The 26077-nt window shown below is 35.6% G+C and overlaps 2 protein-coding genes across 2 annotated transcripts; one reads left to right on the plus strand and one right to left on the minus strand.

Moving 5' to 3' along the window:
• Positions 1-926: 926 nt before the first annotated feature.
• LOC127788403 (uncharacterized) lies at positions 927-16030 on the minus strand. The gene is made up of 5 exons (XM_052316617.1): positions 15747-16030; positions 6505-6767; positions 6182-6393; positions 5613-5877; positions 927-1503 (listed from the first exon to the last, which is right to left on the minus strand). The coding sequence occupies exons 1-5, from the start codon at positions 15838-15840 to the stop codon at positions 1192-1194; spliced, it is 1146 nt and encodes a 381-aa protein (XP_052172577.1). The 5' UTR covers positions 15841-16030; the 3' UTR covers positions 927-1191.
• Positions 16031-22750: 6720 nt separating this feature from the next.
• LOC127788000 (CEN-like protein 2) lies at positions 22751-25599 on the plus strand. The gene is made up of 4 exons (XM_052316118.1): positions 22751-23894; positions 24123-24184; positions 24796-24836; positions 25043-25599. Exons 1-4 carry the CDS (start codon positions 23697-23699, stop codon positions 25258-25260), a joined length of 519 nt encoding a protein of 172 aa, XP_052172078.1. The 5' UTR covers positions 22751-23696; the 3' UTR covers positions 25261-25599.
• Positions 25600-26077: the final 478 nt, after the last annotated feature.

Consider the following 26077-nt stretch of genomic DNA (forward strand, 5'->3'; position numbering starts at 1 on the left):
ATACCATTTTAAAATTATAAATCAAGTAATATTTTTAGAGTACGCTACACTTAAAATGTATGAAATTTCAGTAAATTAAAACTTGTATGTCCACATTTGGCAAATTACATTTATTTTCCTTTGATTAAATATTTGTTAAAAAAAGTTGTGTAATTTTTTAAAAATTCAGATATATTCCTGTAATACAAATTTAAACTTAGAGAATAACTTGATTGTCGCATATAATTGACCCCTTTTTAGTAACATTTATGAGTGTTTTTTTAAGTGATTTTATTATTTAATTGTGGAGTTTCTTCTTCTATATTAATTATGTTATTATAAACAATTTCAAATTTTCAAAAGCTCGTAACGGAAATAAGAATTTATATAATAAAAAACGATAAAGAAAAATAGCAGGCCCATATTAAGAACGGAAGAGCCCAATATTTACTCAAAACTTTGGGCCCAACTAGCTTGAATGAGCCCAAAATTACCCTGCTGATCCAAAGGTTTTAACCATGGGCCTTAATCTCAAACCAAATCTAACCAATAGTCGCAGTGGCCCATTCAGCCCAATCCTACTCATTTCAGAAAATCCTCGTCCCCAATTGGAAAATATATGTGCTATTAAGTTAAAAAAAAATACTTTCATTGATAACAAAAGTTCCATTTTTATTTTTTTCTACTATGAACTATAAACAAAAAGTAATAACATTTTTAGATAAAATTACCTTTAATCAACATTTAAAATTGCAAACATTTTACCTATCAAGAATATATTAATTTTAAAGATAATATTTCTGATAATATTTTTGTTAAAAGCCCCTTTTTATTTTATTACTATTTTTTTTTTTTTTTTTGCTTGCTTGGGATTTCTTACAAAAACACATCATACAGAGATAACTCCCATGAATTTTTTACAGAAGTTTGTTATGCTCGTAGGAACCTTTATGACCATAAAAAATCCAAACATGCCCTTAATCAGTGGCATCATGAAGGTTGAAACAATTGCATAACAAAGTTAAGAAAAACAAAAGCCATGAACGTTTCAAACTCACTCTACTTATACATAAATCCTCAGTACCAAATGGGGCTTACTAATTTAAGAGAACCAGCAAGTGGTCCAAAAAAAATTTAGACCAGGAGCAGGAGGACCAGAAAAAGACTTAGAACAACTGAAAACCGGCAAAAGCAGGACCTAAAGAGAGTCCATCAAGCCTGAGGCTGGCTGTTCTCCCCAACCAAAAGTGCCTTCACAATGGCATCAACCATTCCATCGGCTAATGGGAACATGTGCCCGGCGCCTGGAACTTCATGATACCTAATCCATGGGAGCCGCTGGGCGATGTGTCGCTGCAGCTTGGTTGGCACTAGGATGTCTTCATCTCCTTGCCATAGATGGACTGACCCTTCGTTGTTTGTAAAGGGGTTCTCCAGCTCCATGGGATCAAATTCCCAGGTTCCAAAGCCGATGTTCAAGTCGAGGTGGAGGGACTCAAATTCTCCTTGCTGTGTTATCTGTGCCTGAGAATGTCAAGAAATGTTGACGTGATCAATAGATGAGGCAAGAAAGGAGTAGATGGCCGGATACTAGGATCAATCAAGCATGAATAAATTGAACTAGAAATTAAGTACATATTATCACTAGGCCCCTTCAAGGTTTTTTGCACAACTACTGTGAATGGCGTTTGAAACTGAAAAGAATGTCATATAGGAATGTTCGGGCCAAGAATTATGTCAGCTTTAAGGGTTGGGGCAGGTATGCATGTCCGAGTCTTTGAAGTGAAAACTCCTTAAAGGTCCTTCAACTTGTTACGAAAGTCTCCTATATGTATATCAAATGAAACATGGACTTCCTCACAGCCGAGATTTGATCTTGTTAATGTATCCATTGCCAATTGTAGTAGGCGATACTGGTTCATTCAATCATCGAACAACATAGTAGTGAGAGGAACATTCCAATAATATCCAAATCCTAACCAGGCATGTGCAGAGAATCTAAGTAGTGTTATTAGATTAACTGAAAAATGTCTTCCATCACAGTGCACATACATCAGCAACAGTGAGCAAAATGCAGGTTTTCGATGATAACAAGACAGACAGAGCACCAGTTACACATTGCAGGGAATTTCCACTGGGTAATGGTAGACCAAAAGAGATGCACTGCACTAGGCAAAAATACCACTAGTAAGAGCTGCACTATAACCTGCTCCATTTCATTGTCTTCTGTCACACGACGATTAAAAACAAAAGCACAATATCTTCATTTGGTGGCTATAGGGGCATTTGATGCAAAAGCCAAAAGCCGAAATGCTACAGAAAAAAAAAAAAAAAAAAAAATCACGGTTCATAGAAGCCATAGAAGCCACCTTTACCACATGGAGGGGCTCATGCCAAATCGAATGTATGATGGAACCTAGAATTTCATCCTAATATAGGGCTTTTTTAGGACGTCCCCAGCTTTAACCAGAACAAGCAACTTCCTAGTGAAAAGTTTATAGGAAAATATGGAACTACACATTGGCTTAAAATTCAATTTAACTTGAGAATAAGAAGAGTTCATAAAGAAACTTGAATCTTCAAAGGCAAAAGAGCCTAATTATAGAAGGTTAGATCCCTAGAAGCACATAGACATAAAAGGTCACAAATTAAAATATACTACTTTTCATTATGCCAACGGTAATGACCAACATTTGCTTCAATCTTCATATAAATATCACTGAAAAAGAATCATTTTAGAATAACATTTTCCATGAGTAATGGACTATAAATATGCTCAATTTTGAGTTTTTGACATGCAACACAAGGCACACAACTTCATGGATTTCAAGATTTTAGGAACTCTTCTGCTATGACCACTATTCCCATCCCCCACCACGTACCTGACCACCTAAGAAACATGAACACTTGTCAGAAAGTGTTATATTGCATTGAAGAATGACATTCGCTTGACATCTTCAGAAATAACCAACTTGGACTGTTGGACAAAATTATCTTATCTTTTTTTTTTTTTTTTTTTTAACTTTTCAAGAAATGCACATGTAAAGATACACAATGTCCATTACAAAAGTGTGTGTAACTTTAACTTCAAATTCAAAAACGCATCTATAAAAGTCACATTTGTCCACAACTTTAAACAATTTAGAACCATATAAAAAGTTCAAAAAATAACTAAGAATCAATTATAAAATAAAAATAAAGTGATTTGCATTTGTATATTCTCCCTCATATGGCATATATTTTTAAGAACATTAATATCTAAAGTTTCCAACTTGCTTATGAAGGCATACAATAAGTTATTCCCAACATTTTTTTTCCAAAGATGCAAATGTTAATTATTTTCATCTATGGACAAAACATATAACCTGTCTTTGTCAGTCATCTTATTTTTCTTTGTGAAGATTATGGCGTTGGCAATATTTATGTCACATCCTACCTGTCCATGTTTGCATCTGTGTTTCACATCTGACCAACCCCTAACCTAACACATGCACGCCACCATGCAACAAACCATCAATGCCATCAGCCATTCAATCCTTACCCCCTGCAATCAATGCCTAAGATAATGGGTGCTTGTGGAACCTGGGTGATGAAGGTCGAGGCACCTCCCTGTATATACAGGATATACATCTATATGTGCAGAGTTTTGTTTCAAATTTGCCAACAAAAGATCAACTATTGTCATGTGTTTGGGTTGATTAATTTTGATGTTTCAGGAGAGAAATTGAAGAGAGGGATGGAGAAAGGAGGTGCTAGGGTGCAGTTCAGTGGGTAGTAGATAAAGAAGAGGATAAAAAGGAAGTATGAAGAGAGAATTGCAATAAAAAAAAACATAGTATTAAAAGATAAGACCATAAAAGTCATTATTCCATAATTGTAAACCAACCAATCAACAAAAATAGGTCAAGCTACTGTTTAAAATAGGGGTAGCTGTATTGTCCACAAACCTCAATGCTAGTGCATGTAATTTACCATAAATCACAAAGAAAGGTAATGGCTCTCTTAGAGATAAGAGGGGAACCTATACGCTGCTGTGTTACTGTTACAGTGTACCATTCTCCTAGAAGAAACCTAAGATACTATTCACAAATTCTCCACATTTGAAGATCGTCTAGCTGGATTATACAGACAACAAGCAGTACATGGAGTCAACGAGATTCTTCAAGCATTAGGTGATTGGTCAAGGTTAACTTGCCAAGAATAGTTCAACCACAGTTTGTAGAGTCCATGATATTGGTTGTAATAAGTAACCAGTACCGACCATGAGAAGGTTAGGTTTTGGTTAGATTTTAAAATTACACGTTGGTTGTGGTTGCATTGAATGCAAGAGGAGTTAAGTTAGCGCTTTAGGTATGCGTTGAGCATGTGCACTCATGTCTTCAAAACATATATTTATCATGATGCCTTCAGCATTTGCAGAAATATATGTATAATTTTATGTCTTCTAGTATCTAGTAAAATATCTTTTTATGTAGTTAAAATAAGATAAAAGTTTGGAAGAACAATATTCCCAGATGAATTTGCATGAAAACAATATTCTGCGCATGAAAACAATATTATGCGCATAAAAACAAGTTTAATTCATATTTAGAATGCATTGCGGCATAGTATGAGTCCATGGGAATGTGGATGGTTGCTAATATGCATTGATCTACCATTACAAAGCTTAGTGTCTTCAAATTATTGGTCAGATTATAAAAATAATATTAATCAGCAAATGTCTAAGATGAATTTCACGATTCATGAAAATGACTTTTCCACGTATAAAGTAAATTTTCTCTTGATTTGTCTATATGCACTCTGGAGCATGATCTGACATCCTAGGGTTAGGGTGATGAATTAGGTGGTTTAGGTTAAACATTGTGTTTTATAACTGTTAAACAAATTACATGATTGTACAATGGACAGAACTAATTAATTGTCGGATTCACAACATATGGTTTGGGGCCTGCATGTAGTTGGCAGAATGAGTTCTCCAAAAAGGGCTCTCCTTTTAAAAAGTTCAAGCATCCCACGTTTTTTGTAATTTCATTACTTCAAAGTTGAAATTTATGGTTTAATGCACAATAGATTTACCATAGGTCAAATTGGACATGGTACAAACTATTCCTTCTTAGGTTGGTACACTCGTACCTATTTCTCAATTTGTTTACTAAAAAAATGTACAGTTAAGTTAGAACTTGTTAATGCAACTGAAATTTATATAGAAATCAAGCAATAATTCATCAGAAATCAAGTAAAATCCATGCACTGACAAGAATACAAACAGTGTGTCTGTGTGCTTTAGTTCCAAATTTGAACTTGGAATTTCATGAAAACTTGGATACAGATCCTCCAGGTATAAAACTAACTCTGGAAAAGAGGAGGCTATCAACACTTGATGAAGCTTGATGTCTAAGACGGATAGAGCAAAAATAAGGACAAATTAACTGTTGCTAACAGGTCAAAATACTAATTCAATGAGTGAAGGCCTTTATGCACTATCAATCCCCCTAGGTTGATGCTTCTCGGGTAAGTAACTACCATATTTTCCATAAAGTAATTGGAGAACAGTTGGTGACTTATGGATTCATAACACAATGCTCAATTTAACAAGTGAAAATATGTAGAAAAAGGACTTTCAATGTAAATACCTCATATGCCTTTCTCTCAGGTCGTGTGGCCACGAGTTCTAAGTCTTGGCGAGAAAGAATGGCAGGGCTGTGAGCTATAACACTAGAAGCGGGAAACCACTTCTGAGTGTTCCACCAATAGGTAAGCCATGGAGTGTAGTGAGCAACACGAAGCGTCCATTGGTCACGAGGTAACTGTTGATCATAGGCCTCTTTAGATAAATTTTGAGGAAACCCAGGCCACCAATAGTTAACAACTGGGGTTAGAAGTGCTGCACCTGCAAGCCTAAACATTTCAAGCGTCCCAATTGAGAAACATATTGACAAGTACCAAAGAAGAACTAAAAATTTTAATTTTGTCTCTGGATTCCTCAAACATTTGCAGAGAGGTGCTTACAGTACCAGTACTAAAGGCAAGGTGTTAATCTTGTTTTCAAATAATCTATCCACCCTTTCTCTGTTATCTATATAAACCTTTTTGGTGGACTAAATTAGCAAGGAATCTACAGGAGGAAAATGCATAACGTCATTCAAGTCTCTAATAATCATTGCCCGTCATCACTGAAACATAACTAAATGGAATACAATACCTGTGAGGAATGTACTTAAGGCATGTCCAAATCACCTGCCCACCCATGGAAAAACCAACAACATAGAATTTGGATCCTAGTCCCAACTGATCAGCGAGCTCCTCTATATCCAAAGCCAAACTCTTCACTGTTCGTTTTGGATTTGGATCACTCTCTCCATAACCTGATCTGTCGAATGACACAATGTAGACTCCCAGACTTTCAACAACATCCTGTGAAAAAACCAAGCATGTGAACTAAGCAGTTCTACAGTAAAATAGATTAAATTCAAGGCCCACAACAGAACTAAAAACAACAGAAGAAAACTATATAAATATGAGTACCGGAGACAATTTTGTGGCAATTACAGCATCATGTCTGCAGGACCCAAAGCCATGGACAAATACTATTTTGTATTTGGCCTTATCTTTTGGGACACCATGCTCTTTGTAGGCCAAATGCCTACCATCACTAAGTGTTATCCTTGGTGCTGTAACAGGTGGGCCATCCGCAGAGCCACATATCTTTGGTGGAGGTGGACGTATTGCTTGATAAGCCCATGCCATAATCCCCATCAAGAACACCGCTAATATTTTCTTAAACATCCCTAAAATATTATGTTATGATTAGAGTTTGATACATAAATTTTCAGGGGAGGTAAACAATTTCTAGAAAATACAGAGAAACATAATTACATCTACCAATTGGATAAAAGACTTACTCATCAAGCATTGAATATAAATTCATGTCAAATAACAAAGGCTACACACAAATCACAAGAGACAACATAACATCTCAATCAATTGGTGAGCGACACTTAAGTATGATATTAGTTAAAAGGGCCTTACAGAAGATAAGAAAATAAATAGAAATGATTGGAGACCTATAATTTGTATAGCTGACCTCACATAATGGGATAAAGGGTTGGTATGTTGTTGTTTGCATATCCAAAACTAATTTTACAAATATATAATTACTGGGGACTTATCCTGAATATTGTAACAATCCCCTCTGGTATCAACACTGAAACACATGCAAATGCAGATTCATCCAACAATTTAAAAGCCATGTTCAATCAAAAGTTGATTGTCTCATGAACAGCAGAGAACCAATCACATTTGGATCAAAAGCCAATCCTGTCAACGTTTCCATCTTCCTAACTTAACAAAATATGTTCACTTCAGTTTCCTTACCAATCTTTCCCCATTCCTTTTCTTGTCTCACCATAAATTCAGGTCCCAAAGATAAATGTAACGAAACTGCAACTGAAAAAGCTAGAAAGCTACAAAAGAAAATAAGAACATACATGATGTTATATTTTGATTCAATTAGTTGATTTAATATTATATTCTTATATGTATTATGCTTTATTCTTTTACTTCGGTCACTACCTTGATGACCGACACGTGTAGGATCAGATTGGGCTTTCTCTTTTAATTGTTATTGTCGATCTGATTTGATGTGCCAATATATAAAGAAAAGTGAAAAGGGCAAGGGACATTCGACTGTTCGTCTCTGAAACGAGCAAAACAAAATGCTTGATTAATGAGAGGGCTAGGAAATATATATAGGATACAACTCTATCTCTTTCCTATAGAGTAGGAAAGGAAAGGATTGGAATAATCTAATCCTAAAAACTAGGAAAGACTATCTCCTAAACTTAAAGAGATAAAACATATAAAAATAAACTTAAATTAATTTAAATACAGCTAATTCTTTAATCTATTTGAATCTACTTTTCTCGTCCAACACTCCCCCTCAAACTGAGAAATAGATGCAGGTCATTCCCAGCTTGCTAATCAAGGATTCAAATCTTGATTTAATCGTGACTTTTGTGAGCACATCTGCTAATTGATCAGCAGTTGGAATATAAGATAGAATTATCCCTCCTCCATCAATTTCTCGTTTTATAAAATTCATGTCTATCCTTACATGCTTCATGCGATCATGTTGGATTGGATTCCTTACAATGCTAATTGCAGATTTACTATCACTATATACCCTTGTAGGTTGAGTCAAGGGTATCCTTAGGTCTTCCATTAGTCTTTCTAACCAAATAACCTCACAAATTCCTTGGGCTATGGCTCGAAATTCGGCCTCGGCACTGCTGCGAGCCACCACTGATTGCTTTTTACTTCTCCATGTTACTATATTTCCCCACACTTTAGTGCAATAGCCGGTTGTGGACCTGCTATTCTCTAAAGAACTTGCCCAATTTGCATTAAAAAACCCTTCAATTCCATGGTCCTTGGTCTTTTTAAACATCAAACCTTTCCCGGGTGTCCCTTTAAGGTATTTTAATACATGAAAAACAACATTCATATGTCTTTTTGTAGGAGAATGCATATATTGACTAATTAAACTTACTGCATAAACTATGTCTGGCCTAGTAAGAGATAAATAGATTAATCTTCCTACCAGCCTTTGATACCTTTCTTTTTCCATTGGGATGTCATCATCCTTCTCATATTTCCAGCCTTTATCTAATGGTGTTCCAGCAGATCTGCATGCCATCATCTCGGTATCATTGAGTAAATTCATAATATACTTCCTTTGAGAGATAAAAAAGTCTGCTCTACTCCTTGCCACCTCCATTCCTAGGAAGTATCGCATATGCCTTAGGTCTTTAACCTCAAATTCAGCCCTTAGTTGTTTCTTTAATTCCTCAATTCCTTGCATATCATCTCCTGTCACAATAATATCATCAACATAGACAATTAATATAAACTTCCTTCCATCTTTAGTGGATTTAATAAACAAAGTATGCTCGGATTTCCCTTGTTCATATCCTAGTCGGATTAAGGACATGCTGAATTTTTGGAACCAAGCTCTAGGAGACTGTTTTAACACATATAAAGATTTCTTGAGTCTACAAACCTTTCCATTGTTCACCTCATTTTTAAAACCCAGGGAAATTCTCATGTAGATCTCTTCATTTAGATCCCCATTGAGGAATGCATTTTTAATATCAAATTGAAACAAGGGCCAATCAAGATTAACAGCTATAGAAAGAAGTACCCGAATAGAGTTGAGTTTATCTACAGGAGCAAAAGTTTCCTCATAGTCTATCCCATAGGTTTGAGTAAACCCTTGGGACACCAATCGAGCCTTATACCTTTCAATACTCCCATCGGAATTGTATTTGATAGTAAAAACCCACTTACATCCAACTGTTTTCTTACCTGGGGCAGCTCAACCATCTCCCAAGTATGATTCCCAATTAAGGCCTTCATTTCTTCCAATACTGCATCTTTCCACTTAGGATCATCCAAAGCTCCTTGGATATTTTTTGGAATTTCTGTACTATCAAGTCTGGCAATAAAACCTTTGAAGTTGGGAGACAATTTTGCATAAAACAGATGATTTGACATAGGGTATTTAACACATGACCTTACCCTTTTTCTTAGAGCTATAGGAACTGTCCAATCGAGACCATCTCCTTGAGGAGCATGACTGTCAATGCTGTTTTTAGTTTCCTCCCTGCCTCCACTGTTATCTTTTGCTGATGCATCTCCTGAAGAATTGTCTTCTTCAGTTGGACTAGCTTCAAGGGTAGATGATCGAACATGCTGAGTCTGTGAAAGTTCTTTAGGTCTCTTAGAATACACAAACAGTGGGGGATTTTGATTTTTTGGCTTAGGAATTGATTCTGCCAGTACATTGTCAGAGATTGATACTTCTCCCCCTTAACAGGATGCTGGCAGAGAAGTAGGAAGAGGTAAAGAGAGAGGCAAAAGGTCATGTAAGTTGGCAAAAGAAGCTGTTCCTGAATAATAAGAGAGTCAGTAGAAACATAGAATCGACGGGTAACAGGACAATAACACTTGTATCCCTTTTGAAAATGAGAGTACCCAGCAAAGACACACTTGAGAGCTTTGGGATCTAATTTTGTGCGGGATACATTGTAGTTATGAACATACACCATACACCCAAAGATTTTAGGATCAAGAGATTGTAGAAACGGTGCATAAGGATAGATGTCGCAAAGAGTATCAAGTGGGGTTCTAAATTGTAAAGGTTTAGAAGGAAGACGATTTATCAAATAAGTGGCTGTAAGAACAATCTATCTCTTTCCTAGAGTAGGAAAGGATTGGAATAATCAAATCCTAAAAACTAGAAAAGACTATCTCCTAAACTTTAGGAGATAAAATAGATAAAAACAAACTTAAATTAATTTAAATACAACTGTATAACAACCAGATAATCTACAAGGATAATTTTTTATCCTTTAATCTATTTGAATCTTCTTTTCTTATTTAACAGTCTCTTTCGATAAGCAGAAACCCTAGATATATTGAGAAACCCTATTCTTGTATCGATCTTTCTGATTTCGTCATGGTATGTGTGAGAGAGTTATTGATGATTGTTGTGAGTGGGATTGCTCGGGCTATTGAGCATGTACTCTGGTTTAAATCATCGATATTGGTACTGTAAGTTTTGCAGTTTTCTTTTGATGTATTCTTTGTAATCGGTTTCTGTAAATCTATTATTCTTTGATCTAGTGGATTGACTACGGGTTGAACACTCCTGCCGTGAGTACGACCTATTTACGGGTCTGAACACGTATGTGTTGTTGCTCCTTTGTGTGTGTGAGTTGGCATTTACTATTATGTTCTTTTTGGTTTCTTGTTTTCTTTCAATACTATGCAATTGTTTGTTTTGTTATTAAGCGAACAGGTTCAACAAGTGGTATTAGAGTAGGTGTTGGCTTCAAGATCGAAGGAGACATAATATCGATCCAAGAAGCACCAAGAATCATAAAGGTAAATGGGATCCTCGAGATTGAAAATTGAAAATTTTGATGGCCATGGTGATTTTAACCTATGGCAGAAAAAGATGAGGGCAATCCTCGTGCAACATAAATGCGTGAAAGTCCTAGTTGAAGAAAAGTTTGAAAAAGACAAACCGGATGTTTTATCCCCTCAAGAAGTAGGATATGCAAGAGCTGGCATATAGCCTGCTCATTTTAAACCTTTCAGACAACGTACTTCGACAGGTAAATGATGACGACGCAACAACCAAGGTATGGTTAAAGTTTGAATCTCTGTATATGACTAAATCATTGTCTAACAAGATTTATTTGAAAGAGCAATTATGTGGTTTTAAGTTGAATTTTGCTAAGTCTTTAGAGGAAAATCTTGATGATTTTAAGGTTATAACCATAGCCCTAGCAAATATAGATGAGAAAATCTCAAATGAGAATCAAGCGATTCTTCTCTTGAATTCTCTACCTGAGTCTCACAAAGACTTAAAGACTACTATAAAATATGGTAGACAAACCCTTACCCTAGAAGATGTGCTAATAGCTTTAAGATCTAGGGATTTTGAACTTAAGAAAGAAAAGAAAAATTCCCTAGTTGAAGGCCTACAAGTTAGAGGCAGATCTAATAAAAGGAGTCAATCCAAGGGTAAAAATAATTCTAGGTCCCGGTCTAGAAATAAGGGAAATTCAAGACCTACAACTTGTTGGCTCTGTAAAAAGGAAGGTCATCTTAGGAAGCATTGTCCTAATAAAAAGAAAAGTTTTGATAACCACAAAGAAAAGGTAGATACTGTAAACCTCTTAGATGGTTATGAAAGCGGGGAAGGCTTAACCATCTCAAAGCAAAGCCCAAGTGATGAGTGGATCATGGACTCAAGCTGTACCTTTCATATGACCCCTAGGAAAGAATTGCTTCAAAACTTTAAATCAATTGAGGGGGGCAAAGTGCTTACGGGAAATGATCAATCTTGTAGAATTATAGGTATAGGCTCAATAAAATTTAAATTATGGGATGGGACACATAGAATCCTTGATAATGTAAGGTTAGTTCCTGGTCTTAGGAGAAACCTACTCTCATTAGGTATGCTTGACCAAAATGGGAGCACATATAAATCGGAAAAGGGTATTCTAAGGGTAATTAAGGGATCTATGGTAGTCTTGAAAGGTATCTTAAACCAAGGTTTATATATCTTACAAGGTGAGGCCATCTCTGGAGATGTTATAATCTCATCTATAGATAATGATGAAACGGTTCTGTGGCATAAGAGACTAGGCCACATAGGATCAAAAGGTCTTCAAGAATTATGTAAACAAGGGATCTTGGATCCTAAGAAAGTAAGGACCCTAGACTTTTGTGCCTTGGGAAAATCCCATAGGCTAAAGTTTAATACTGCTAGGCACCAGACCAAGAGTATTCTAGAGTACATTTACTCTGACTTGTGGGGCTCCCCTAATGTGCCCTATTCCATGTCTGGCACACAATACTTTATCTCCTTTGTAAAGGGTTTTTCTAGAAAAGTGTGAATTTATTTCCTAAAACATAAGAGTGAACAACTTTTGAGAAGTTTAAGGAATGGAAAAACCTAGTTGAATATCAAATAGGAAAAAGAATAAAGTATTTAAGGACTGATAATGACCTTGAATTTTGTAACAGTGAGTTTGTAAATTATTGTAAACAAATAGGCATAAGACATGCAACGACACCCCTCAGCAAAATGGCATTGTTGAGAGGATGAATAGGACAATTCTTGATAAAGTGAGATGTATGCTCAATGAATCAAGATTAGAAAAGAAGTTTTGGGCAGAGGCTGTAGCTACAGCCTGTTATCTAATCAATCGATCCCCATTCTCCTCAATTCAATTCCAAACACCTCAAGGTATATGGACAGGAAAACCCCCTAGTATTTCCCACTTAAAGCCTTTTGGCTTATGTCCATAAGAAGTAAGGAAAACTAGATCCTAGGGCCAAGAAAGCCATTTTCCTTGGATACCCCAAAGGAACAAAAGGATATAAGTTGTGGTTGATAGAAGATAAGAAAGTTATTTTTAGTAGAGATGTGTTTTTTAACGAACTTAAGTTCTATAAACCTGATAAGCAAGAAGACAACTTGAATGTCAAACCAACTTCTTTCCAGTTTGAGGTGGAAAGAAATAGTAAATTAGGTGGAAATATAGATAGCACACATCATTTAAACTCAGAAGACTCAAGAAATCGATGGAAATAATGTTCCATCCAGTTTTGAGATAGATCTTGATGTCCTTAACATACCTGATTCAGACTCAGTTCCTAGTAGTCAGGAGGATTTAAGTGACTACTGGTTGACTAGAGATAGGGAAGTAAAGCTACCTTCTAGGTATGCCCATGCGGATGTCAGACCAAGAGGAAACCTGAAATCCCAGGTGTAGAACTAGCTAGGTTTAAGAAGGCTAGAGTTGTGGCCAAAGAATATTCCCAGGTAGAGGGAATAGATTACCATGAAGTTTTCTCACCAGTAGAGAAGCATACTTCTATAAGGTTAGTATTGGCTATGGTAGCTCTATTCGATTTAGAATTAGAGCAATTAGATGTTAAAACAGCCTTTTTACATGGACATATAGAGGAAATGATTTTCATGGAACAACCTATTGGGTTTGTTAAAAGGGAAGAAGAGAACTTAGTGTGTCAGCTTCAAAGGTTATTATATGACCTGAAACAGTCTCCGAGACAGTGGTATAAGCGTTTTGATGAATTCATGGTAAGAGAAGGATATAAAAGATCCGAGTATGACCATTGTGTTTATTACAAGCTATTAAAAGGAAATCAGTTTATTTATCTACTGATTTATGTAGATGATATGCTGATTGCTTGTAAAGATAAAGGATAAATAATGAAGCTAACTAAGTCTTTGTCTTTAGAATTTGAAATGAAAAACTTGGGGGCAGCAAAAAGAATTCTAGGCATTGATATTGAAAGAAATAGAAAGGAAGGAACCCTAACACTAACTCAAACTGGATATGTAAGGAAAGTAGTTGAGCTGTTTGAGATGAGTAGTTGTAAGTCTGTCACCACCCCTATTCCACCTCATTTTAAGCTATGCGCTGTTAAGGGAGACCTATCAAAAGACGATGAGGCAAACATGAGGAATATTCCTTACTCAAATGCAGTAGGTAGCTTAATGTACGCCATGATTGGAACTAGGCCGGACATAGGTGTAAGTCTAGTGAGTAGATTCATGAGTAAACCTTCCATAGAGCATTGGAATGCAGTCAAGTGGCTGCTAAGGTACTTGAAAGGCTTAGTAAATATTAGATTAGTGTATAGATCATCCAAAGGAGGTGGAAATAGCATACTAGGATACTGTGATAGTGACTATGCAGCTGATATAGACAAGAGGAGATCCCTAACAGGATATGCATTCACTCTAAGAGGGAATTTAGTGAGCTAGAAGTCAAATTTCCAGCACATTGTAGCACTCTCCTCTACGGAGGTAAGAGTATGTGGCCTTGACTGAAGCCATTAAAGAAGTAATATGGCTTCAAGGCATATCCCAAGAGTTAGGAATTGTTAAGCCTATAACTCAAGTTTATTGTGACTCATAAAGTGCAATACACTTAAGTAAGAATAGTGTTTTCGATGAGAGAACCAAACACATAGATGTGTGATAGCATTTTGTAAGAGATATAATAGCAAAAGGTCATATTAAGGTCAAAAAAATTAAAACAGAAATCAAACTAGTTGATATGCTGACAACCTATTTCAGTGTCTAAGTTTGAGCAAGCTTTGTCCTAGCTCAACGTGCTTCCAATGTAGTTGGAAGACTTTGCAAGAGTCTCTGGTCAAATCCAAAAATCAACCAACTTGATTCAAGGTGAAAATTTGTTATATTTTGATTCAATTAGTTGATTTAATATTATATTCTTATATGTATTATGCTTTATTCTTTTATTTCGGTCACCGACACGTGTAAGATCAGATTGGGCTTTCTCTTTTAATTGTGACCATCGATCTGATTCGCTGTGACAATATATAAAGAAAAGTGAAAAGGGCAAGGGGCATTCGACTGTTCGTCTCTTTCGGTAAGCAGAAACCCTAGAGATATATATTTTTTTTCTGTAAGTAAAAAAAAAAAAAAAAGAAACTAGAGATATTGAGAAACCCTATTCTTGTATCGATCTTTCTGATTTCGTTCTGGGCTGTGTGAGAGAGTTCTTGATGATTGTTGTGAGTGGGATTGCTCGGGCTATTGAGCATGTACTCTGGTTTAAATCATCGGTATCGGTATTGTAAGTTTTATGGTTTTTCTTTTGATGTATTCTCTGTAATCAGTTTCTGTAAGTCTCTTGTTCTTAGATCTAGTGGATTTAGGTTGAACACTCCTGCCGTGAGTAGGACCTATTTACGGGTCGGAACACGTATGTGTTGTTGCCTCCTTTGTGTGCGTGAGTTGGCGTTTACTATTTTGTTCTTTTTGGTTTCTTGTTTTCTTTCGATACTGTGCAGTTGTTTGTTTTGTTATTAAGCGAACAGGTTCAACACATGAAAACTTCATTGTACTCCTAAAGCTGGAAAATTACAGAACCTCTGATCCAGATGTTCGACATGCCATTTTGTGCTAATCAAGAAGAAAATTCACTATTACCCAAATCATTGCCAATTTATCCTCTTTTGCATCAAAACAATATCTCGCAGGTCGCAGATAAAATGTTGCCAGCAACAGCCCGAGTCTACAAAATTATTGCACAGGAACCAAGGACCACATCGTACTTCACCTCAATTTTGAATTGATCAATAGGTACATGCTATATGGGGACAAAAAATGGTGTCTGAAACAGATAAAAACCCACCTGAAGGGAGCTGAAGAGGACTGCTCTGCTTCGACCTTCTGGTGTGAGCCCTAGCTGAGGCTGCTGATATCTTCCTGGACTGTCCTGCAGCCATCTTTCTTCTTCTATGCCAAACCCGCCCTTCTTTCTCCAACACCCAAACCTTAGAGAGAGAGAGAGAGAGAGAGAGAGAGAGAGAGAGATCTGGACTTGCGGTTAGCTTCACGGTCTGACTTGGAACCAAACCACTCTCAAGTCAAGAAAGAGCTTAGTAAGGGACTGTTTGGTGCAACAGTAGTTAGGGCTTTGTGGGGGGCTCCCAAGTTGTGTTATGTTCATAAGTCTTCTTTTTATTATGTCAAAATTTCATCATTCATAACATTTTACTAAATTACAGGATGTATCCCTTATATTTTAAAAAATACATTAATTGCGCCACCCTTCCGGTCTCCCTGAATACTAACGTGTAATTTTGTAATACCTTAATGATGATACATAAGTAAAGTAATTTTGCTTAATATTTTGTATCTAACAAAAATTTAAAAATAAATATTTATCGTCAAATGTCACTTAATAAAATTCTATTTTAATTATTTAAATTTTTACACTTAAAAATTCTAATATTTGATACAAATATTCTACTAATCACATATTAAAAAAAAATTGACATTCAAATTGAATTGGATCCTGAATTATTGACAGAGTCAAGAATCAGTTAAACCCGAGATTATTCTTTTTTGCATTAACTATATAAAGAAAACTATGTTATATTTGTCTTGTGACATTTAATGCTATTAATACTAATAATTAGACAACTAAAGAAATATACTAAAAATTGAAAAGAAATTAAGAAAAAGAAGAAGCCTGAAATACCATTAGGGCCACTTACTGGGCCTTGGATTCCAAGTATCAGACCATATAGATACATATGGACCCGGATTTGGGAGAGCCCAACAGGTCTGGGTCATGTGTACTTGTGCTTCCAAATCATGACTCAAATTCATAAACTTACTGATGGAGTTTCCTTCCTTTGGAAATATATATATATATATATATTAAAATTAATCACGACATCTTTAAATTTTAAAGTATTATAATTAATTTTAAAAATTTGAAAGAGGGAAATTCTCTCTACTTAATCCTCACCTGACCTCATATGTCATCCTTTAATTATGTTTTTCAAATTTCGCTTGTCGACCCTATAATTTATTAAATTTCTAATTTGAGTTGTTTTTTTGAAGAAAATGAAAAAAAAAAAATAAAATCCCTCAAACAAAAGCAAATTAAATTAATTAATTATACGTAACCATTTTACATCGTGGGTCATTTCATTCTCTTCCATTCCAACCCCCTCTCCCAAACACACCCTAATGCCACTACTGCTCTAAAGTCACCATTCCTCTCCAAGAGGTCTAAACAAAAAGAGTTTATAAAGAATAACGTTTAGAACAAAGTTGTGAAACATATAAAACATCTGATGTGAAAGAAGTCAAGAAAAGAAACAGATATAGGCTTAGGTGCATGGTAGGAATTAATTAGTAATGTAGACCAAATCTTTACAAAGGTACAGATTTCTATCACCTTTGTTAGGCGGCTGGCGGGCCTAATTTTCTGCAATGAAATTCCATGCCGCCGCAGACAAGCTTCAGGATTACATTCACACTTTGGTATATATGCATGTATATTGTAAAATAAAAATGTTATTTAAATACTTAAATAATATATATTAATTATTAGAATAGCTATAGTAATATTAATTAAGACGACGATATATGCTTTTAATTGCTAATTAAAATGTTGATTTCTACTTCTAACTTTTCATGAGCCATGGTGATAAGTGGAAGGCTCTTATTTGAGAGTGGAAGATCAATACGTCTTGTATAATTAATTACAAACCCATGCAAACTATAAGCCACACACCATATTGGTTACGATATATATATATATATAATCTTTTATTTTAAGTGAAATCATTGAGATAATGTAACTAATTAACAAGTTAGGGATATTACACAATAAATGTTTTTAGGTTTGAGAGCTATAGAAACTGGAGAAACTGACCAAGAAAGGGAAGGAAAAACTTAAAACAAAGTCAATTCCTAATACATAAGAAAGTGAGGTATTAACAGTCATAATTTCTAAAAACATATCTATAATTGAGAAGGCTTAAACAAAATCTGGAATGAATAACACAATAAGTCTCACAATTACCCGCTGCACTAAATATCTAAGGCACTATCAACCGTGCATCCACATGCCCCATTCTTGCAGCTCTTATTCTCTCTAAATCATCCATCATGGTAACTCCACAAACATGGGTTCCCAAAATAGGTGAATTTGTACTCCTAGTAATGTCACAAGCTTGTTGCCAATCCCGGTTGGTGTCGCGAGGAAAATTGCAAGATTACAAGATATTTTCTCTGGAATGGGGTTGACTATAGGCGTATAATGGCTCTTGTTAATTAAATGGGAACTGGCGGAAAAGCCTAAACAGTTGGGAGGATTGCGTGTTGTGTTTGGTCCTTGGTTAACAAGGAGAGAGCCTGAAGACTTGGAGGCTAATACCTAAAGGAAACCAGCACAGGTGCAGGGTTTTAAAAGGTAAGTATAACTTGCCTTTCTCAAGAATTGCAGATTTAATAGTGCGAAATTCTTTTAGTACGATTTGGGCTTTTGGATTGGATCATAGTGGATATGGAGTATGTGTTGGAGAAGGACCTTATTCAATTGGGAAGAGGATCAAAGATTTGCTATTATCCAGCACCTATCTCGTTTTCCTTTTAAACAAAATTGCCCTGATAGATTTCTTTGGGGTTTTGGCAGTGGAGGGTGTTACACTGAGTACTCTTTTTTTACAACATTCTGATGATGAAGCTTTCCTCATCAATGTCGGCTTCCTAGGGAAGATTGGCTTCACGGGTGTGGGGGAGTTTGGTTCCTCCTAAAGTGGAATTATTTGTTTGACTTGTCTTATATATATATAGTGGAAATCAATACAAAATATAATCTTGGTAAAAAAAGAATTTCGAATGGCGGATGATTTACTTTCTCCCTTTTGTGGTGTGGAAGTAAACTATTGAGCACCTATTCATAAACTTTGATCTCTCTTGAAGGATCTGGAGTGATATCTTTAATTGGTGGGGATTTTTTTGGGTATGTCTAAGGTTAGCGAATGATTCATTTACACAGTAGAATTTTTTTTGCAAAGGGTATAGCCCTCAAAAAGATACTGGAGGTCCCATCTTTATGGTTCTCTTTAGTTAACATGGTTGGAAAGAAATAAATTGGTAATCGGATGTGTAATTAATTGGTTCACTCACTCTAATCTAGACTCATTCCTTATAACATTACAAGATAGGCGTGGGATTCCTCATTTTTCCATGACATATCACAAACTGGTTGCTTCATCTATTCCATTGTGACATTGGGTTCTGGAATAGTTTTGAGATTGTGGTGTTGTGGAAGTCAGATACAAAATGTTGTTTCATAGAAGTCTTAACAACTAGTGCAGTTCACAGTGATTTGGAGGACAATGTTGGAAAAAATACCGAACAGTATGGACGTCTATTTGTATTTCCCACAGCAATAACAGCAACACAATATATGTATACGTATCTCGCACCAGCAAGTAGACTGAATACAAAATTACTGAAATTACAGTAAACTTAAAGTTGGGGATTCAAACCACAAACACCCCGGAGAAACAAATCTGGGAACAACAGCAAGAGACGACAGCGGTCGAAACACGTCGAAGGCACTGTTCTGAAGATAAATTCGCCCTACACCGGTTACTGCAGGCTACGGCGTATGGCTTCGCAGGATACGACGACCAACTCAGCGACGACAACCACGAATGCGGGCTCTAGCAAAACTCTCAGGCACTAGCTCTCCACGACCAAAACTGAACAACAAAAGGGAAATGGAACTCCGATACCCACACACTAAGGAGCCCTGCCTTATATAGTGCTTCGGAGACTCACGAACAGACATCGATATTTAGGCTTCATTTGGCAAAGCGGTTTGACCGCTTATAAGCTATATCTACAACTTATAAGCTGTTAAAAAAAATTAGTGACTCACCAGTGTTTAAGCTAAATAGCTTAAACACCATTGGTATAGCGTTTTGTAAAAGCTTTTGGGAGATAGCTTTTGCAAAAAGTTATTTATTTAAAAGCTGAGTTGACCAAGTAGTTTACCATTTTACCCTATCTTTTTATTGATTTTTAGCCATACCCTTCATCTTCTACCTCTGTTTTTTGCCGCCTTCTTCTTCAACACTTCCGGCTACCATCGTCGGCCATTGCAATCGCCCCCACCTGCTGCTTTCCCGTCGACAATCGCCCCCATCGGCTACGGAAGTGGCCCTCACCCCAACTGCTGTTCCCATCGTCGCCGGCCACCGTCGGCCGTGGCAGGCTGTTCGTCGCCCCATCGACCGCTACCTGTCACGATCTTGCTTCGCCTCCCCTTTTTCCCGTCCCCGTTGTTGTCTATGCGATGTATATATATATGTGTGTATATATACATATATATATAACAACAAACATTTATATATATAATGATATTTTATATATATATTATTGTTATATAATATGTATAATAATATTGTATTAATATATTTTTTAATAATTATATATAATTTATTAACATTTAATGATAAGATTTTACATCATTCAAACAATATGTCTATTTTTATCTTTTTATCAAGTTATAATAGTTTATCGACTATTTCAAACTAAACACATATTATTAATTGATAACTTAAAAATATATTTATCCAAATACATTATCAGCTTAAATGCTACCAATTTAAATGTTATTACACAACTAAACACTATTCAAATTAAACGCTGTTAAAAAAAAAATCTAACCAAACTAAGCCTTTACTCACGGAGTGAATGTCACGCCTCATCAATTGGAAATGAACTCTGGTTAACTGCTGCAATAAAAGAGGAAGAATAAAGACATCAGGCCACTCAAATGCTGCAAGGGAAATAAATAAAAATAAAATAAAAAATAATTAATTATTTTATTTTTGATATATAAAAAACATATATTTATTTTTCAAACTGAACGACGAAAACGTGCGGGTGGAAAAGGGTTCACTCGCTTGCAAAATCCAAGTGTCTTTAAGAGCCTAACTCCAAGTGGGAAGGGAAGAGTTTAAATACCCTTAGTGTTCTCTTTATGCCGCCAATGTGGGACACCACTCACCCATACCATACAGCGACACTTAACACTCACACATGAATACACAACAGACAATTGGTTTTGGCAGAAAACTAGACAGTTGGGAGCTCGCTTGACTCTTTCTTCAATTAGTTTTGCTGTTCTCTTTTTGGATTTATATACTTTTATCTTGTTATGAACTGCTTATGCTCATCTTTTAACAATTTTGGCTTCACTTTGTTTAAAAAGAAGTATATCCATTCAATCCTCATCATTGCACCAAATCCATCTTCAGATCAAGATGTCCTTTCCACTTCAACTCTAGATGTCGCTCCAAATCATGATATCGCTGGTGAACCAACCTTGAGCCAGATCTGGCTATTGCTTCAATTCACGCCCTACTATGGGGAAGCCTCTTCTCAAGATCTCCACGAGCAATTGAGTGATTCTTCCATGGGACCTCGTGATAAATATCTATTTCACAGACAACAACTTCATCTGAGGATAGAAAAACCACCCTTTTATGTGTATTTATAGAAGGAACTTATTATGTTTATAAGGTTGATTTTGGAATTATCCATCTTGCGTGGTACATGAAGACTTTTGTCTCATTACACAAGATAAAAATTTGAATTCATATTTTATTAATGCAAATCTCAACTTATCATAATCTAACTATTTAAAAATTTCTTAAATTATTCTTATCTAATATAATGATGTTATTTGGAGTAAAATGTTCTTTCTCATCGAGTCAATGGTTATCTTTTATCTAGTTCTATGTCTTTTGAGCTTCATTGATTAAAGACATGAGTTTAGTTACATCATTAGAAAAAAAAATAGAAGCCATCACCCATAACCTCGGTTTTGGGTGCTGGCTAGTAATTGCAATCTTTGCCTTCTTTTCTTTTTTGGTTTTCTTAAAAATGCATATATAATAAGAAATAGATAGGAATATATTGAAAGGCGGGTGGTGGGAATTCTTTTTCCATTTTAAAGGAGAATTACCTTCCAAGATTAGCGTTAATGGAAGTCCAATAATAGAAGATTAAAAAAGGAATAAGAATACATCTTAAGAAAAAAAGGGGACAATAATGAATGACATATATAGCTGAAAAAAAGGGGTGGATGGGAATGTTGGTAGGGGTTGACAATTACAACATGAAGTTAATTATAATATATTTGAATTTATGTTAAAATAAATTTAGGTAAAACGAATTAATATAAAATTAATAATGTTATGTTTGAATTGACATGTTTAACATGAATTTTTTTTTAGAAGAAAAAAATTATTAAAAAAACCTCAAAGAGTCTATATTTTTAATTAGGATATATTCAGATCATCACAAATAAAACTGAATCAAAATCAAAATAAAAGAAAGTCTAAACTGTCACTTGAAATGAAACACTTACAACATAAATAATGAAATTGTAAATTTGAAAACACATCATACTTGATTTCTCCTCCCTAAATATTTTTAGGCTTTAAAATTGAATGTTCAAGCATAAAAAGTTAACTGAAATTTAGCCCATTTTACACATATAATTTATATTAAAAAGTTAAAATATGCTACGTACTCGTTCTCGCTTGTATTTGCGTAACTTACTTGTATTAATCCGTGAACATTACACAAAAATTAATGAGTTTAAATTAGTGGTAAATGGGTTTGGGTTAAAATGGATTTACACGATATTAATTGGGTTCTGTTTGAATTAACTTATTTTTATTATACTCTTAATTGGACATGACACAAATACGACATCCCTAATGATATATAAAAAATATTACAACAAAATTATCCATTAAAATATGCGCGAGTCACTTAAAATTATACATATATATATAGTGACAGAAAAAACTACTGAATGTGGTATATTTATATACCGCGAAAAGATGACATCAAGTCCAGGGCGGCATATATATATAGAGAGAGAGAGAGAGAGAGAGAGAGAAGAAAACTAGAGGGGGCTTCTTCTAGTTATGGAAACCCACCTTCTGGTGGCTGCTAATTCTAGAAATCTCTAATGAATCTCTTTACTTGAAAGACCTCTCAGCACCCAGGTCCATTGTTTGTGCATGTTAATTTGGTGGAGTTCCTTTATGCTGCCTGAAAGAATCTCTGAAACCGAGCAGATCGATCATCTTTAATTCAACCCCTTTTCTAATTGATGTTTAAGAAGTAACTAAAAACAGTAACCATTCAACAACGAACAGTAGGCATTTCCTCAAATGCAAAAGTTGGATTCTTTCTTTTTCAGTTTGGGCATGTTGAGGCAGAAGCCCCTGTGCTGGCCAGTGTGTTGTTTTCCCATTTTGCTAGCTAGAAAGGAGCACAAGATGACAAGTAGCTGGCTTGGTTGGGACCACTGGCAGTAATATATAACCAATAATGCTTCCCTTCTCCATGGCCTGAACACTGAACAGTAGTCAGCTACCACGGGCCTGGTTTTCTGACTAGAAACTGGGAATAGTTTGGGTGACAACCAATCAAGAACCAATTCCAGGGACCCCAGAAAGTTAGAGAAAGATGCCGAGAAAGCTGAAATGACATCATAGAAAAATCTCTTCGAGAGAGAGAGAGAGAGAATTCAGAAAATAAAACTCTAGTAGGCTCTTTCTTGATGTCCCATGTTCATGCTTCTATATTCCCATTTACCTCTCAAGTCTAGCTACTAGTAGCAGTACTGTACCAAGAGAGCTTTGTAGCACTATATTTAGCGCACCTTCTCCTTCCCTGCAGCTCAACCCAGCAGAAGCCATTTGAATCTCTCCCTCTCTCTTTCTCTTTCTCTGTCTCTGTATTAATGGCAAGAATCTCAGATCCTCTCACTGTTGGGAGAGTGGTTGGAGATGTCCTTGATCCTTTCATTCCAAGCATAAGAATGTCTGTCTGTTTTAACAACACGCCTGTTTTCAATGGCCATGAGCTCTTTCCTTCCCAAGTAACCTCCAAACCTAGGTTTGAAATTCATGGAGGTGACTTGAGAACTTTCTTCACACTGGTACTTATCCCAACCTTCTGAGTAGTCCTATATCTTCTGTGCTAGCTTTATATTTACCAGTTTGAATCACCTGTTTCCCCTGTGTTTCTTTCTTCCAAAAAAATCATGTTAAGTGAGCTAGAATTTATAAAATCAACCCGACATAGTGCGATGAACACCTATATGTTGTCGTTGTTCTCATTATATACTGTGTTAAGCTTACACATGCGATCTTTTTCTCTAATGCAGGTGATGACAGACCCTGATGTTCCTGGCCCTAGTGATCCTTACTTAAGGGAGCACCTGCACTGGTATACCCTAAACATCTAACTAATTTTTCATGAAAAATTTATGAACTATTTCAGTGTTGATCCATTGGAGAAAGCAGTAGAATAAATTGATCCTTAAGTACGTTTACTCAACTAATTAAACACCAAAATTTTGCGAGGCACACTCCAGAACACACCCAACAGAGTAGTAGTGATTGTCAATTCTAATGACAAAAAAAAAAAAAAGTAAGAAAAAGACATCAAAAGTTAAGTTCATGGTGCATATATGAATCGCAGAAACAACTGATCTAATTGAACTTTATGCACCTGTAATAGTTCCAAAAGAAAAAAACAGATCTAATTGAACTTTATGCACCTGTAATAGTTCCAAAAGATGATGGATTAAATTGAAAATTATTGTGGGGAAAATTATAAAAGAAGTAAAATCGAAGTGATATACAGTGACACATAATAGTATACTGTATATAAAAGGAAAACTAGGGCATACTAAATCAGGACACCTACCAGACAGAAGAAGAAGAAGATGGGAGGAAAAGAAGCAATCATCAGACCCTAAAATGCATGAAACAGGATTGAGCTATAAATGTAAAGATCACATATAACTAACAGTAGCATTTGTGTGACCATTACAGGATAGTAACAGACATCCCAGGCACCACAGATGCCTCATTTGGTAAGCTCATTTACTCTCTCTCTCTCTCTCTCTTTCTCTCTCTCTCTCTCTATATATAGATATATATATATATAAAGGGTTTTTCTATCACTTTTGTGCCCTTAAGCCATAAGATAAAGCACTTAAAAGAAAAAGCACTTGCAAGAGATAGGGAAGACTGGTTTATGTATGTGTGTGTCGGTCTGAAGAGTGCTTTTATTTAACAGGACGGGAGGTGGTGAGCTATGAAATTCCGAGGCCAAACATAGGGATCCACAGGTTTGTGTTCGTTCTTTTCAAGCAGAAACGCCGACAAACAGTGAACCCACCTTCCTCAAGGGATCAATTCAGCACCCGAAGTTTCGCCGCCGAGAATGATTTCGGCCTTCCAGTCGCCGCAGTATTCTTCAATGCGCAGAGAGAAACCGCAGCCAGAAGACGCTAGCTGGGTTAGATTAAAACCTAACTAGATTGCAAGCTCCACATTTGAGTTGCTATATATATTATGCAGTAATAAATCAAGCTGTGCTTCATGTATGTGATATCGATCTTAAGGGGTTATTCATATGTAGAAAACTTGATCGCCTGTAGCTACAATAATGGCGTCAAAGAAAGGGGAGCTCTCTTAGCTTTTCTCTCAGTTTTCCCTTTTTTTCTGTAATAGATGGTGGTGGTACATGCTTTGCATTATGAATCAGATTTGTGACTGTCATTTCTGCGTACAACTAATGTATGATCTTATTGAATATATCAAGACGATTTGTCTCAAATTTTCAACAGCCTAATTATTTAGGTACACGTGGCACTATCCCATTTTGCCAGCCTGTTTACTTTTAGGGTTTCAGATGTTATTGCTTCTGGTTGGGCTGGAAGAGGAGAACTGATGCGCATCAATCCGAAGTGCTTAATTTTCATTATAGTTGCAATTATATCTACCTGATATTTTCAGGTATCTCTACAATTTGATTAAGGAATTTAAAAGGAAAAAACAAGTTCTTCATCTTGAGTCTTCTAGAATCTACATTTGTGTCTCTTAACCATGGACTTATTTTTATGATAATCTTTTAATAATTATTGGTTTTGTTTATTCATAATTTTACATGTAAATGATGTGAACACTCATCAAGATATACACTTTAGCAAGATTCTTATTACTCGTAATAAAAAATTTTATGCATTTACAAAGTTCTCATGCATAATTATATAAATTACTAATATTTAGGCATTAAAAAATGGAAATGAATATTTATCAAAAAAAAAAA

Source organism: Diospyros lotus, chromosome 13, assembly GCF_014633365.1.
Source record: "Diospyros lotus cultivar Yz01 chromosome 13, ASM1463336v1, whole genome shotgun sequence".
In the NCBI taxonomy this organism is placed as follows: Eukaryota; Viridiplantae; Streptophyta; class Magnoliopsida; order Ericales; family Ebenaceae; genus Diospyros; species Diospyros lotus.

Excerpts from the sequence above, each read along its gene's own strand:
- LOC127788000 (XM_052316118.1), top strand. The coding sequence starts at position 23,697 with ATGGCAAGAATCTCAGATCCTCTCACTGTTGGGAGAGTGGTTGGAGAT. Across the intron at positions 23,895-24,122 it reads TGAGAACTTTCTTCACACTG|GTGATGACAGACCCTGATGT; the intron begins GTACTTATCCCA and ends TCTCTAATGCAG. Across the intron at positions 24,185-24,795 it reads TTAAGGGAGCACCTGCACTG|GATAGTAACAGACATCCCAG; the intron begins GTATACCCTAAA and ends TGACCATTACAG.
- LOC127788403 (XM_052316617.1), bottom strand. The coding sequence starts at position 15,840 with ATGGCTGCAGGACAGTCCAGGAAGATATCAGCAGCCTCAGCTAGGGCT. Across the intron at positions 6,394-6,504 it reads TTGCCACAAAATTGTCTCCG|GATGTTGTTGAAAGTCTGGG; the intron begins GTACTCATATTT and ends GTTTTTTCACAG. Across the intron at positions 1,504-5,612 it reads CTGAGAGAAAGGCATATGAG|GCACAGATAACACAGCAAGG; the intron begins GTATTTACATTG and ends TGACATTCTCAG.